General features: G+C 27.8%; 4 protein-coding genes across 4 annotated transcripts; 2 read left to right on the top strand and 2 right to left on the bottom strand.

The window, feature by feature from the left end:
- Positions 1–3,315: 3,315 nt before the first annotated feature.
- Positions 3,316–7,219, bottom strand: LOC139986724 (TBC1 domain family member 14). Its single transcript, XM_072002261.1, has one exon. The coding sequence runs from the start codon at positions 6,408–6,410 to the stop codon at positions 4,554–4,556; it is 1,857 nt and encodes a 618-aa protein (XP_071858362.1). The 5' UTR covers positions 6,411–7,219; the 3' UTR covers positions 3,316–4,553.
- Positions 7,220–7,728: 509 nt separating this feature from the next.
- LOC139986727 (lipid droplet-regulating VLDL assembly factor AUP1-like) lies at positions 7,729–9,886 on the top strand. Its single transcript, XM_072002265.1, has 3 exons — positions 7,729–7,975; positions 8,558–9,462; positions 9,537–9,886. The coding sequence occupies exons 1-3, from the start codon at positions 7,935–7,937 to the stop codon at positions 9,767–9,769; spliced, it is 1,179 nt and encodes a 392-aa protein (XP_071858366.1). The 5' UTR covers positions 7,729–7,934; the 3' UTR covers positions 9,770–9,886.
- Ssadh (succinic semialdehyde dehydrogenase) lies at positions 9,772–12,269 on the bottom strand. Its single transcript, XM_072002264.1, has 2 exons — positions 12,120–12,269; positions 9,772–11,902 (listed from the first exon to the last, which is right to left on the bottom strand). The coding sequence occupies exon 2, from the start codon at positions 11,897–11,899 to the stop codon at positions 10,364–10,366; it is 1,536 nt and encodes a 511-aa protein (XP_071858365.1). The 5' UTR covers positions 11,900–11,902; positions 12,120–12,269; the 3' UTR covers positions 9,772–10,363.
- Positions 12,270–12,305: 36 nt separating this feature from the next.
- Positions 12,306–14,011, top strand: LOC139986730 (peptidyl-prolyl cis-trans isomerase E-like). The gene is made up of 4 exons (XM_072002270.1): positions 12,306–12,469; positions 12,575–12,744; positions 13,072–13,431; positions 13,537–14,011. The coding sequence occupies exons 1-4, from the start codon at positions 12,436–12,438 to the stop codon at positions 13,852–13,854; spliced, it is 882 nt and encodes a 293-aa protein (XP_071858371.1). The 5' UTR covers positions 12,306–12,435; the 3' UTR covers positions 13,855–14,011.
- Positions 14,012–14,716: the final 705 nt, after the last annotated feature.

Raw genomic sequence — 14,716 nt, forward strand, 5'->3', positions numbered from 1 at the left:
GCCACCTATTGCGGAAATGCTGAATCTTTACATCCCGTATATTTCTTTCAAATTTTGGCGGCATAAAATATTAAAACTAATAGATTAATTATCTTCATCAGTAGATTAATACAATGTGTTTAATAAATAGTAAAGAGTAAAATTAGCAAAATCTATAACTTACGATATTATGATCTTCTTTCCCCTTCTACGTTTGTATCGTAGTATATTTCCAAAATTATTAAATTTATAATATAAATTTGAGGAATTGCAAAAAGAAATACTTCAAAAATATATTAATTAAAATATTTCTCGTTTATGTAGGTTGAAATCTAGAAAAATATATATACAGGTAATATTTTAAAGTGTAATTTATTCGTATGCGAACAAAAATGATCCATTGAGATATGTCGCTGGCATCATTTAGAGTATAACATACACGTACATTTATATAATTTCACTGTCGTCCATTACACAATATAAAAACTGTTGTTACACCATTGCAATAGATAGAATCGAGTTTTTCTTATCTCTCACCTTTAAATTTCGAAGCAAGCACGCCCTTATATACAAAATATTTTTCATATTATTAGTACTAAATATATTCAAAGAGACATGAGTATGAAAATTTCAAGTAAAATTATTTACGAAATTTTTTTAAGTATGTACTTGAAATTTGTTCATCTTTGACAGCTTTTAAGCCCTTGCAAAAGGGATTCAGTTGCTGTGTAAAAATTTCGTGACAGTCGCTTAACACACTGACACCCTAGCTACAAGTTTTACATCATTATTGATGTGCACATTTCACAAAATAAATACTGAGTTCGATTTTTTACAAAATATATATTAGGATATCGCACTTAAGGTAAATGTACACGATAAAACGCGTAAAAAATATACAATGAGTTCCTCTATCGAGAGGCACTAACGACAAGGAACACAGAAGTGTCGCATATAGATCATACGTAACTGTTCGTTCATTCATATCCAATTTCGCATTCAGAAAATTCTGTTTTTTTTTTTTATCATTTATCATTTGTTAGGTATTTTAATCTTAATCTTTGTTAAACAACGAAATTAAGGGCATAAGATACGTGTAGGTATAACGACAATACTCGAGATACTCTTCAATATAGATATAATCACATATGTTCATTCCCAATATATCAACATCTGTCTACTCATCAAATTTAATTATAATATCAGATATATGAGATTTCTTCTGTAAATATTCCACAAAATGATCATTTATTTCGTTGAAACATTTTCTTTTTAATACTGATAAATTACAGGAAAGTTGCATATACTTAAAATGATACTTAACAAGTTAGTGTTTTTTTTTTACCTTTGACGTTAATAAGATAAATATAATATGTGAAATATTCAAGATATGATTTTTCATAAAAGTTTAATATTTACATAACATTTGTAGATACGCCTACATGTATCTCAACATATTTCATACAAGCTTACAACACATTTACATACGATACACATACATCCATTTTCTGTATTTAAGCTAATTTAACTAATTGGTTCTATAATTATAATCTAATTATAGGACGTGTAATTAAGAAGGCGTAAGGTAATATAATTCCCTAAAGAAAATATAAAGTATGTATTTCGATAACCACCTAAAACTATTGTGATAATTGAAAAAAGAATAGAAGACATGATAGTAAGACATGTATACGGAGGATAATTTATTTGTTCTCTATTAGTACAACCATTAAACGGTTGGCACGTTGTCATTATATGTTTAGAAATAGAAACACGCACTTGTTTGTTGTATTATATACGTATGTTAATTTATGAAAGAGAGAGAAGATCGTGAAGGATTACGAAGAATACATTAGTACGAACATATTTTATATATGTGTATATTCGATATATCATAAATTTATTACTGATTTAACAATTCAAAGTATTTGACAAACAGAAATTTGAGTAAAACGACCCTTAAACTATAATTCTCGGGAAATTAAAACTAATAATCATTTAGCATAATGTCGTACGTATGTTAATAACATTATTTTTTAATCGATATACTTCGTTAATAAAATTTATCGATTACACGTAAATGTGCGAGCGCGTTCCTCTACATACACATATAGAAAGCAAATTATCGTAATATAATTATGCTCATTTTCGTATAGTTTCATACTATTTTATTCTGCAACCTATGCTTATATTTACAATTGTATTTAATAATGTAAATGTATATTAGCGAACGCTAAACCGTTGAGTAATCAATCAATCTGAATAGTGGATGGAATAAGAGTATTGTCAATTAAAAATTAGAATATCACGGGTTTTTAAGAGATTCCGAGTTTATATTTAATTTTCCACTATTCTTCATATTCCGAGTTGTTCATTGGGATTTTCTTTTGCAAAAAAGACAAAAAAAAGAAACCCAAATCTATTCAGACAATATAATTTTATAATATTTTATGTTATCACTAGTTGCCATATATTTTGCAAGATATTTATTTAGATGTTATTATATATTTTCAGATAACTAGTTTGTATAATGTTCAAATTCTATCTAAAGCATTAAGCCATGCTATAAGCAAAGTTATTGCAATGTGCTTGTATTTGGAAATGTTTATATAATGAAATAGAATAATTCAGTTAACACTGACATTAGCTATATCATATTCTGCGTTCTATTTTCAGTATATTATTACTTTAAACGATTCAAACGGAAAGTATAACACGAAGACGAAAACGAAACATTATACAACAAGCACATACAATAAGCTTACAATAGCTAAGTTGTAAAAAAATATGTTTTTGAAACTTGTATATATAATGAAGCTTGATAATTAGAAAAATTATAAACTCTTAAATTTGAATATATTCCTCTTATTATAAAGGCCACTTAAAGGACAAGATCTTGTATTATATAAGACTATAGCAAATAAAATATATGTTAATTAATAATAAATGAATATTCGAATTATTTAAATTAATACTAATATTGCAACTTTCTATTTACTGTCTTCTTGTGCGTATAATAAAACTAAAGACATTGCTTACACTATGCATCATTAATTTCTACATATATGAATAAATAAAATGTAATCTATTACAACAATAAACAAAACAAAAAAGGATTTTATGAATAAAATTATTTTAAATAGATATTATTGAGTTTTATAATTAATTCTTGAAATATTACTTTTTAAATAGACAAAAATCTTGATATAATTTTATTCTCAATATTATTTACTTTTAGAGATTGCTTAATTCATCATACAGATTTTGCCAAAATTAATTTACTAATACATATTATGAAAGTATAATGAAATTTATTTATTGAGTAATCAATATCTCTTAATTCACATATGATGGACAATTATCATATATATTGAGTATCATAAAGCTTAGAAAATGTATTGATATAATGTTGTACATTAAATCATATATCTGAAAAAAATAGCTTAATTATTTATTTGCCTTTCAACAGTTGTATTTGCACCAGTCAGCTTTTAAATCCAAGATCGCTTGAAATTAACTGTATTTTTTTTTAGATATATGTATATATGTATTATGTGGCACATAATTTTATTATTTATGTTATATTTATTAATGCATTTACTATTAATATAAGTATTCAGACATTTTCAATTAATATTCTGCTTATTTATAATAATACGAGAGTATGTAATATTCTGCCTGATCGCAATAAGTATACTTAAATGTATATCGGAGTATTTTTTAAGATATACATTGCAGTTGAGATCTAGTATCTATAATAGATACTTTAAAGTAATGAAATTATAGTACAATATAATATATCATAGCATACTTTCATGTATGTATCACTATTTGTAAAATATGTAATAATGAAATTGTGAAAATATTTTCACATTGTAATTATACAACAAAAATAAGAAATATATGAATTTTGTTTTTCAATGAAATATTGCAAATATAAAAAGTGAGTTAAGCTCAGACATTAATAATTTTGTTCTTTTAAAGTTCCATAAAAGTATCTTAGAAATTATATGTATCTTAATTTTTTATTTGGAAATATAAAATATATATATATATATATATTTATCAAATTTATGTCCAATTTTATCCTTCAATATAGCACATCTCGCCTTTTTTTATTTAATAGCAGAATACATTTACATACCTTGTTTATTACACAATTAACTTATTAAAATATGTTTACAATTTTCTGGGAAGCTCTTGCTTTCTTTATGTTTTAAATGTATGAAATAGTACATTATATCTTTCAGTATTGTAATTCATATAGTAAAATTTAATACAAGATCATCTTCTTTGTATATTAATTATGAAAACAAATTGAATTGTAAATAAAACTTTTTGGGAAATTTCTAATGCTCATTTAGAAAAACAGAATGAATTATGTTTTAAAATTATGTGAAATTTATGCAAACTTTTATATATGTACTTTTTTAAATTTATATAAATAATATTTAAATTTTCAGCATAGAAAATATCTTTTACTAATCACAATAACAAAAATAGTATTTGAGATTCGTTCTTTTTGTTTTTTAAATATGGCTACCTTTCTATATCCTTCATCATAATTCACAAAATTACAATGAAGAAAATTGAACTAACATTTGTTGGAACGTTGTTGTTCCAACAGTAGTAGACATTTGACTAATACTGTTAAATAAAGCCTCTGCCTGTAAAGTTTCTGGCAACCTAGTAAGAAACTGTGCTCCATGTACAAAGTCCATCTTTAATAGTTCTTCTTGATACAAGTGCAACACACCAAGTGCTGTTCTAAAAAGGAACTCATCCCCATCTCTAAGGAAAACATCCCAGACCCTACATGCAACATCCAGAGGCATTGCCTTAGCATATATAGTATATAACCAATCTAACAAATATAAATCTGGGCTAAGACCAGCTACTGTAAAGTGGGAAAAAATTTTTGGTAGCTTATGTGCAAGTGCGCTAGAATATACCTTGTAATAAATATCCATCTGTTTCTGGTTTAATGTAAAAGCAGATCTGTGACAGGGATGATTTAATAAATTAGCAAAGCAGGTAAAGGCATCTGGAGGTTCCATGTTTAATGATAACACTGCACCCACAAAACTCATACCTTGTACGTAACCTACATCAGGCCTATAAACTGCATAGGCTGCTAAAATACCTTGAAGACTATTAGATAATGGTCCACCTTCTTGAAAGACACATAAAGTAGGAAAAGTACGAGATACGTCTAATTTGATTGCAGCTAATGTTTCACTTATAGGACTTGATATTGCTCTGTCCAAACATATATTGTAAAGATGTGTTGTTATATTTAAATTATTTGGAATTGCTAGTTTCCACACTTTGCCACGAACACTAGGTGGAAGACCACGCCACCATAATTCACGTACTTTTTTGGTATTTTTAACACTTTCAAATTTAGGAAGAATGTGTACATTCCAAGTATGAGAATCCTCTGCTAATCTCTCTTCTTCTTTAAGTTGCAATTCTCTTTGATGTTTACGTTCTTTTTCTTCTCTTAATTCCCGTTTTCTTGCTGCTTCTAGAATAGCACTGTACTGTTTGCGATGGCGTTCTTCTTCAACTGCATTTTTAGCTGGTAGATTAGCTGGTCTTGGCTGTTGTATTAAAGCTAAACTTCCCCCTACCTTATCTATATTTCTTGATGGACTACCTGTAGGTGTAGATTGTTGCGAATCTTTATTTTTCCATGAAAATACATTCTTTGAAAAAAGAGTATTTAGTCCCCAACGTTTAGACTTCTCAGTCCGTTCTGTAACTTGTTGATCATCAGAACCCAGAAAACTTCCAGAAGGTGAGACTTCACTAAGGGAAGACACTGTACTGCTACAAGAACGTGGCAGACTGTTTCTAGGACTACTGTTTGCACTACCATTTTCCAGTCTTGTATATTTATCTTCATCGACCTTGAAATTGTCATTTAAAGATTCTTCCTTATAGTCGCAAGGAGAATCTAGATACTGAGATTTAGTATCCAACTGTGATTCATTTGATTCCTCTAAAGAATATATTTGTTTTGTAGTGGGATTATAAGCTAAAGACATACTTTCCAATGCATGGTTTAAGCTAGTTCCAGCAACTCCTACAGAAACTACATTACCAGCATCGTACCATTTATTTTCTCGAATATGGACACATAATGCCTTAGTTTTTACAGCAGGCACAGAAGCTACATCGCATGCCAAAGCTTCATTGATATTCACACTATTACAGGATATAGAACTCCCATTCAACGACACCAATTGTTGTTTACCAATTTTTCGAACAATATTATTTGCAATGTAGCAGTTAGAATCTCGTCCAGCAACTTTTAATACTTGATAATTGTTAGACATATTTCCATAACGAGATACAATGCATGAAGGTGCATTTTGTGATGAATGATGATTATTTCCATTTAAATGATTAGATACAGGGTTCTTCATGATTGACGCCCGTTTCCTAACCTTATTGATATATTAAATGTTTTTCCAATCAGGACAAACCAATAAGAAATCAAGTTCTCATATCCAATATCTATAGATTTGTATTTATGCATATTTTTTCATTACATTTTAATAGTGTTATATATACACATCATTAATATTCTCAAATATATCGATGTTGCGATGGAATAACACCCACATATAAAATCTGTTCCTTTTGGCATAGTTCTTACATTATAGGAGTTTCTATAGATAGGTGACAATTACCTTATCAACTTTATTCTGTCACAAAGGCAAATAAATTCCACATTTATATATTTTTAGCAAATAGATTATTCGTAGTCTGAAGAAACGCCTTCAGTTATTATATTCGTAATTCTTTTTGGTTGAATTCGATATATTACAAGAGATTATAAAAGAGTAGATTTAATTTTTCACACCAAAACAGTGACGCACGTAGGTATAAATGGTATAATACCATTGACAAATATTTAACGTAATTATAATGTGATGCTGTGTTCGAAACTTAACACTGGCTTGAAATTGACAAATACATACACATTTGATACTACAAGAAATAGAAACTATATATTTTTTCTTTAATTTATATACACGATAAACTAATATTCTAAATTGTACGTGTGTAATATTCTAGTTAGAAGAAAAATATTCTAACTTTTTGATGATACAAGAAGCTACAAAGAAAACTGTTCCGTGCCTGGTTACTGATCCTTACCACTGCGACAGTATGAAATCACGTGATTGCATTATCATTTCCCATTGTTAAATTAATAATATACGCACAGTAACTTTTTCATTTTTATTAACGTAATATTATATTATTAACATACACCTTACTTCTTGTTTATTGTTTTATATCTATAATATAAAACATAAAAACATATATACATATAACTTTAAAGCTCAAATATTTTTGATGTTAATAAATATAATAATCTAATATAAAAATAAAGAATATACAATAATAAATAGGATAAAAGAATAAAATTATAAATAAATAAAATAAGAAAAATTATAATTAATATTTAATCATAACTGTTGATGGTTCAAAACCATTTCAGTCGTGATTGAATATTTATTACTTTTAAATAGCCTATAATAATGCTATTCAAAACGCAATTAAAATTTATTTTAGGTAGTTAGATCTAGTGACATTATAAAATGACGAAGGTCATATGAAGATGCGATGAAAATATTATCTGTATGTATATATGTATACATACAATGTGTCATATCATAACCAAAGATGACATGACTTTATACTTGGACATCGTACTCAATCTTAGAGCGAAAATCCCTAGAACGTTTGTATCAAAACAGCTGATTGCAGAAACTGACGAAAACGAAAATTCGTATTAATTGAAAAGCTATTGAAAAGTAGGTTAAAAAAGGTCAAATATCAGTCACGTCATTGTTAAGTTTCAGTAAAAGATTGTGATTATTTCAGTGAAATACAATTGTCAAGTGTGAATTTTTTAACATAACAGATGTTTATTGTAAGAAATGTCACAAATTGATATTCAGGACTTATTTGATAAAAGCAGGTAATATAATCAGTTGTAAACAATGGTTTTAAATAACCTTTTGCACATAATTTTCATAATTTTTTTTAATGGCAAATATAATTTAACTTTTAATATTAATAATTGATATTAATATCTATTTGGGATTCTGAAATAATTAATTTTTTGTTATTAACATATGGATACTATATGAATACGTGAAATATTATTTAAATAATATTTTATAACCGAAATATGAAGAATATGATTCCTATATACAATATAATCACTAATACAAAAACATAATATTTTTTTCATGTTAGCTTGTGAAATATGTGGAAAACCTTTTATGTATAACAGCATATATTGCATAAGAACAGTTAAAAATATATTTTTGTTTCACATGATAACTTATTTCACAATACCAGATATAAAAAGCCATTCGATTTTTATTTATGAATGTTACTATTAATAATTGATGGTAATTATGTTGTAGAAATAATAATTTGTCAATTAGAATATTTTTATATTTTGAATATACATATTTGTTAATTTAAATAGTATTACTACTAATAATTAATTTCAATATTATTATAATGTGTTAAAATTAAATATATTATTTAGGTTTCCCAGTGGTTGGCGTCTTGCACTTATATTTTTATATACTCCAGTTGGTCTTTTACTTGTATCACTACGATTATTAATTGCTCTACAACTTTGGCTAATTGCAATACTATTACCTGATTATAATACTCTTCGGACATTTTTACATCATGGATTTAGTTTTGTTTTTGGTATAATGGTAAAGATCAATGAGGGTGAAGTTAGAGACAAGCAGGCAAGAATTGTAATTAGTAATAATGTCTCGGTCTTGGATCATTTTGCTTTATATAAAGCTACACAAGCACTAAGTCCTACTATGTGGGAACTACCTACTGCCATGGGCAATGCACTAGGTTTACAAGTAATGGATATGAATAGCAAAGAAGCACTAATTGCCAATATGAAACAGTTTCTTTCTACAACAGATAGCAATATTGCAATACAACCTGAATTTGGTATAACCAATAGTCGTGTAGCCTTGTTAAAGTTCAATTCTTGGCCATTTACCATAGAAGCATCTGTTCAACCAGTTGCAATTAAAGCATGGAGGCCAGAATTTATATCCATTCATCTTACGTCATTGGCATCTAGACGATGGATAGATATTTTTTGGTTCATGTTTGTTCCTTATACAGTTTTCATATTTAAGTACCTGAAAATCAAGCAAAATCCAGATTGTGAAGTACTAGTACGGGAAGTAGAAAAAGACATAGCAAGTAATCTTGGACTTCAAACAAGTTCTCATACTGTGTTAGATAAAAAAGAATTTGAAAAACGCTATATTATGGAAAAGGCACAAAGTAGGAGGTTCAATAGAAATTCTCCAACTTCACAAGTTATACATAGCATTGAAATACAGAGGATGGTCCAACAAGTCAGTGAAGTGCTTCCATTAGTCCCGCATAATGTGATTCTTAGAGATCTTTGTATGTAAACAAATAATTATTATTATTACTCTTAATCTTCAATATCAATTTTAATTCATTAATCTTTATTTCAGTAAAAACACGCAATGTTGATATTACAATTGCCAATATATTGGATGGCATAATTACTTATACTCCAGACTCATCTCAAACAGTTACACCAACAGCGTCACTAAATCAATTACAAAAAAGTACAGTTAAAGACAACAGTAACATAGGATCTTCTTCCTTCCAGGAAAAAAAAATTAAAATGCTAAGGGAAGCTAGAGAAAGGTATATTCAAAAACATGGACTTAAAAACTGCTGACATTCTCATTACAGTTTTATTCTGGTTATTGTACCTTTATTGATTACAAATATCTAACGTTTTGCCGTATGTGTATTTACTATTACATACTGTGAATATAACTTTATTTCAAAAATACGACTGTATATGTTTATAATATCCTATTCTTTTATATAAATATTATATTATTATTATAGAAAGACATTTTGGAAGACAATATTTTCAGTCGATTCATATTTTTCATATTTTCATTAAGTAAAATAAAAACTTCATTTATATGTTAGTTATATATAAAAATAAATTCATTACTCCATATGGCACAAAAATTAATAAACTATGAACAAATATATATAGATATAAAAATGCACTAAATGTACAATATATTTCATTATTTATATATATATTATTTGTAATATTCTTATAATTTATAAACTACTGGAAGACATTTATTTTATTGCTTAATTATCCTAAACTATTATCTTATACGAAAGATGTTTAAAGTTTCAACTTATTTTATTAATTATGAGAATATATTACTAACTGAGCATTTTTTAGGATCTAATATCCTCTTAATATTATTATACTAGATAATTTAAATAAATTGCTTAATAAAATTCAATGATAATTAATATTTCCAAGACATAAATACTTTATCTGAAGGAAATCATCAACACCATGTTTAGAACCCTCTCTTCCTAAACCTGATTCTTTTACCCCTCCAAAAGCAGCCTCTGCAGTAGAAATTATCCCTTCATTCACACCAATCATTCCAACCTCTAATTGTTTTGCTACCCTAAATATTTGTGATATATCTTGGGAGTAAAAATATCCAGCTAATCCAACAGATGTATCATTAGAGCATTGTATAACTTCATTTTCAGTTTCAAACTTATGAATAACAGCTACTGGACCAAAAATTTCCTTGTTGTAAATTTGCATGTCTTTGGTAACATCTGTCATAAGTGTGGGAGCATAAAATAGTGGTCCTAACTCAGGTAATGGTGTACCACCACAATGCACTTTCGCTCCTTTTTCTATGGCATCAGTAACTAATGCATGTACCACATTTAACTGACTTTCTTTAATGAGAGGCCCATGTGTGACACCTTTCTTACTACCATCACCCATTTTAATTTCACTTTTAATTCTTGATAAAAACATTTCTATGAATTGGTCAAATTTACTACTGTGTACAAAGAACCTATTTGCAGAAACACATGTCTGACCAGAATTACGAAACTTACTTGCCATAGCACCATGTACAGCTATATCTAAGTCTGCAGAATCAAAAACAATAAATGATGCATTACCCCCTAATTCAAGACTAAGCCGCTTTACAGTTGAAGCACTGTTTTTGTACAAAATTTTCCCCACATTTGTTGAACCAGTGAATGATAAAACTTTTACATCAAAATTTTCACATAATTCTTTACCAACAGCAGGAGAATTTTTTAAACCTGTTGTAATTACATTTATTGTTCCCTGAGGAAAACCTGCTTTTTCTGCAAGATCTGCTAATGCTAAAGCAGTAAGGGGTGTTTCTTCTGATGGTTTAATTACACAAGTACATCCAACAGCAAGAGCAGCAGCTGCTTTACGTGTAATCATAGCATGTGGAAAATTCCATGGTGTAATTAAAGCAGCAACACCTATTGGCTCTTTGTATAGAAAAAGCTTTCTGTTAGCAATTGGTGTTTGCAGTATTTCTCCATCAATTCGTCTAGCTTCTTCTGAAAACCACTCAACAAATGAATTTCCATACTTGATCTCAGCTTTGGATTCTGTGATAGGTTTTCCATTTTCTTTAGTTAAGATTTTTGCTAAGTCTTCTGAATGTTCTACCATTAAATTATACCAATTTCTAAGTAAATCACTTCGTTCCTTTGCTGTTGTCTTATTAAATGATTGGAAAGCTTTAGATGCTGCATTAATTGCTAATTTTGTATCTTCAACATCCATGTCAGGCACATTGTTAATAACAGATTGATCAGCTGGATTATAAATAGGAAATGTTTCATTTTTTCTTCCTCCTATCCATTTTCCATTTACATATGCTTGATCTTTTAAAAGATGCATTGATCGACTTAAGAAAGCAGTATAATATGAAATATTTCTTTGTAATAGATGCATATTGGAGAAAGTTGGATGCATAACCTGTAATCAAATAATTTATGAAAGATTATAAAAAAGGTACATCATTTTTTGAGTGAAAACACAATGTTAATTATATGTAGGTGAACTGATTATGAAACTGGTTATTGAATGTTATAATTGATACTGAATAAAAGTAATATTTAAAAAAATGATGTTATTTCAATCACGTATTTTATAACTTGCATATGAATATGTTAGTAAACTGTCAAAACGACACCTTTGAATAGATGAATATCAAAGAAAGGCAACTTATGTGTTCGATGCAACGTTCTATTGCATACAGTTAGTTTCAAGTAACGTTATCAACTTGTCTTATTAATTTTATCGCAATTGACCTTATATAACCTGCCGTTACTTTATTCCGACTTTCTGATTAAACCTATACACGTATTCCAGCTTATTCTTTGACTTTGTAGTAGTGTGTGTAGCCGGCGCGCCGGCGTCCTTCAGTCAATAAAATTATTATAGGATTTAAATGTTTATTACAGTATCACATTCGACAAAACAAAAAGCATACAAGAATTTTATGCACCATGAGTACGAATACGAAAAGAACTATTTATGTGGGTAGGTAGCAATTTGTTACTATTAATTCTAACTATATATTATGATAATATAACCTATTTTTAATATAATTTATGTATCTTGTTTATTACTATTTTCGATATCTAGGAGGCTTAGCCGAAGAGGTTGATGAAAAAGTATTACATGCAGCATTTATACCTTTTGGAGAAATTGTCGATGTACAAATACCATTAGATTATGAATCAGAGAAACATAGAGGATTTGCTTTTATTGAGTTTGAAAGTGCAGAAGATGCAGCAGCAGCAATTGATAACATGGTACATGTATAAAACAACACTATCTGTGTGAGTTATTTAATATAGTTTTATAATAAAGATCTGCCAAATTCAGTTCTTTCGATAATACATGTAATATTTTGTTCTTTTAACATTTTGTTCTATCTTTGCAATAACAATTATACAAAAAAATGTTTGAAGAATTTAATATAAAAAAGACAATGTATATTATATTCTCTTCTATCTATTACTGTAAAATGCATATAAATGTAGATAAAAAACTAATTCCATTTATCTAATCATTAGAATATTGATCGTTTTAAAATCATTTAATCCATAAATTTATCAAACCTTATCTTGAATAAACAGAATGATTCTGAGTTGTTTGGCCGAACAATCAGAGTAAATATTGCAAAACCACAGAAGATAAAAGAAGGTTCATCGAAACCTGTTTGGGCTGATGATGTATGGTTACAAGAGCATGCAGGTGAAACACTTAAAAATGATGATAATACAAAATTAAGTGATACAGTGCAACCAAAAAAAGGAAAACAGAATCCTCAAGTATATTTTGATATTAGTATCGGAAAACAAGAAGTGGGTAGAATTATTATGATGTTGAGAGCTGATATTGTACCAAAGACTGCTGAAAATTTCCGTGCCCTTTGTACTCATGAAAAGGGATATGGTTATCAAGGAAGCACTTTTCATAGAATTATTCCAGAATTTGTATCCTTTATTTATTCTCTTACAAAGTTAGATACTTTTTTTTCATGTATCTTTTATATAACAAGTGTAACAGTGGATATATATTCCTTATATACACAAATGTAGATGTGTCAAGGAGGAGATTTTACAAATCATAATGGAACAGGAGGAAAGTCAATCTATGGAAATAAATTTGATGATGAGAATTTTGAACTAAAACATACAGGACCAGGTACATTGTCAATGGCAAATTCTGGTCCAAATACAAATGGATCACAATTTTTCATATGTACAGCACGTACAGATTGGCTAGATGGAAAACATGTAGTGTTTGGACATGTTCTTAGTGGTTTAGATGTTTTAAAAAAAATGGAAAAATGTGGAACAAAAACAGGCACTCCTACTCAGAAAGTTGTTATAATAGCTTGTGGAGAATTGACTTAAATAATCACATTTATTACTTAATTATATTAGCTCTCACAGATTTTTTATCAGTTAGAGTTTTTAATAAACAAATTTATGAAAAGTGGTAATTAAAACAAAAAAGTATATGTAAGAATGTTATATATAATTATGATAAAGAAAATACACAGTACTATAATTATTTATTTTTCAGCCTGAGCTCTGATTTACAAAATTTTCTTTCAATTATAAGTTTTAAGATTTAATTAAGAAATTTTCTTTTAAAAAACGTATTTTAAATATTAACATACATACATCTGATATCATAGATGTAATTTTTGTATTTCATAATGAGCATTATCATGTATATTTCATGATGAATTGCAATTGAAAATTTGTATTGCAGCACTTCAGCGTATATTGCATTAGCAAACTGCTTTATTAGGAATAAATCAAGTAGTTGCTGCTACTCTTGCGTCTGAAACAACTTGTGTAAATTGCATAGCATCTGGTGTTATAAAGACTAAATTTTCGCAAATGATACATTTTTTTATATTCTTTTGTTACTATCTTACTATATTATTAATAATGCATAATAATATTTTACATAACTTCATAAATATGAACTAGGGAAAGCAATATTATCAACAATACCAATGTAAAGGTTTGGTGAATCAAATGATATAGCAAAAGTTGCTACATTTTTAGCAAGTGATGATGCTTCATACATTACTGGTGAAATTATTGTTGCTGTTGATGGATTACGAAGTAGACTCTAAATATTGTTTATGAAATTACTTTTATAAGTTGTTAAAATTATATTTAATTTTATTAAATATTTCATATATTTGCGTAGTATGCAATTTTGTTTATATCTCTAATAAAATATTGCAATTTAAAAATA

The sequence above is a fragment of the Bombus fervidus genome, chromosome 4, assembly GCF_041682495.2.
Source record: "Bombus fervidus isolate BK054 chromosome 4, iyBomFerv1, whole genome shotgun sequence".
Taxonomy (NCBI): domain Eukaryota; kingdom Metazoa; phylum Arthropoda; class Insecta; order Hymenoptera; family Apidae; genus Bombus; species Bombus fervidus.

Coding starts and splice junctions, on each gene's coding strand:
- LOC139986724 (XM_072002261.1), bottom strand. CDS start 6,410: ATGAAGAACCCTGTATCTAATCATTTAAATGGAAATAATCATCATTCA.
- LOC139986727 (XM_072002265.1), top strand. CDS start 7,935: ATGTCACAAATTGATATTCAGGACTTATTTGATAAAAGCAG. Junction 7,976..8,557: donor GACTTATTTGATAAAAGCAG/GTAATATAATCA, acceptor TATATTATTTAG/GTTTCCCAGTGGTTGGCGTC. Junction 9,463..9,536: donor TGTGATTCTTAGAGATCTTT/GTATGTAAACAA, acceptor TCTTTATTTCAG/TAAAAACACGCAATGTTGAT.
- Ssadh (XM_072002264.1), bottom strand. CDS start 11,899: ATGCATCCAACTTTCTCCAATATGCATCTATTACAAAGAAATATTTCA.
- LOC139986730 (XM_072002270.1), top strand. CDS start 12,436: ATGAGTACGAATACGAAAAGAACTATTTATGTGG. Junction 12,745..13,071: donor CAGCAGCAATTGATAACATG/GTACATGTATAA, acceptor TTGAATAAACAG/AATGATTCTGAGTTGTTTGG. Junction 13,432..13,536: donor ATAGAATTATTCCAGAATTT/GTATCCTTTATT, acceptor ACACAAATGTAG/ATGTGTCAAGGAGGAGATTT.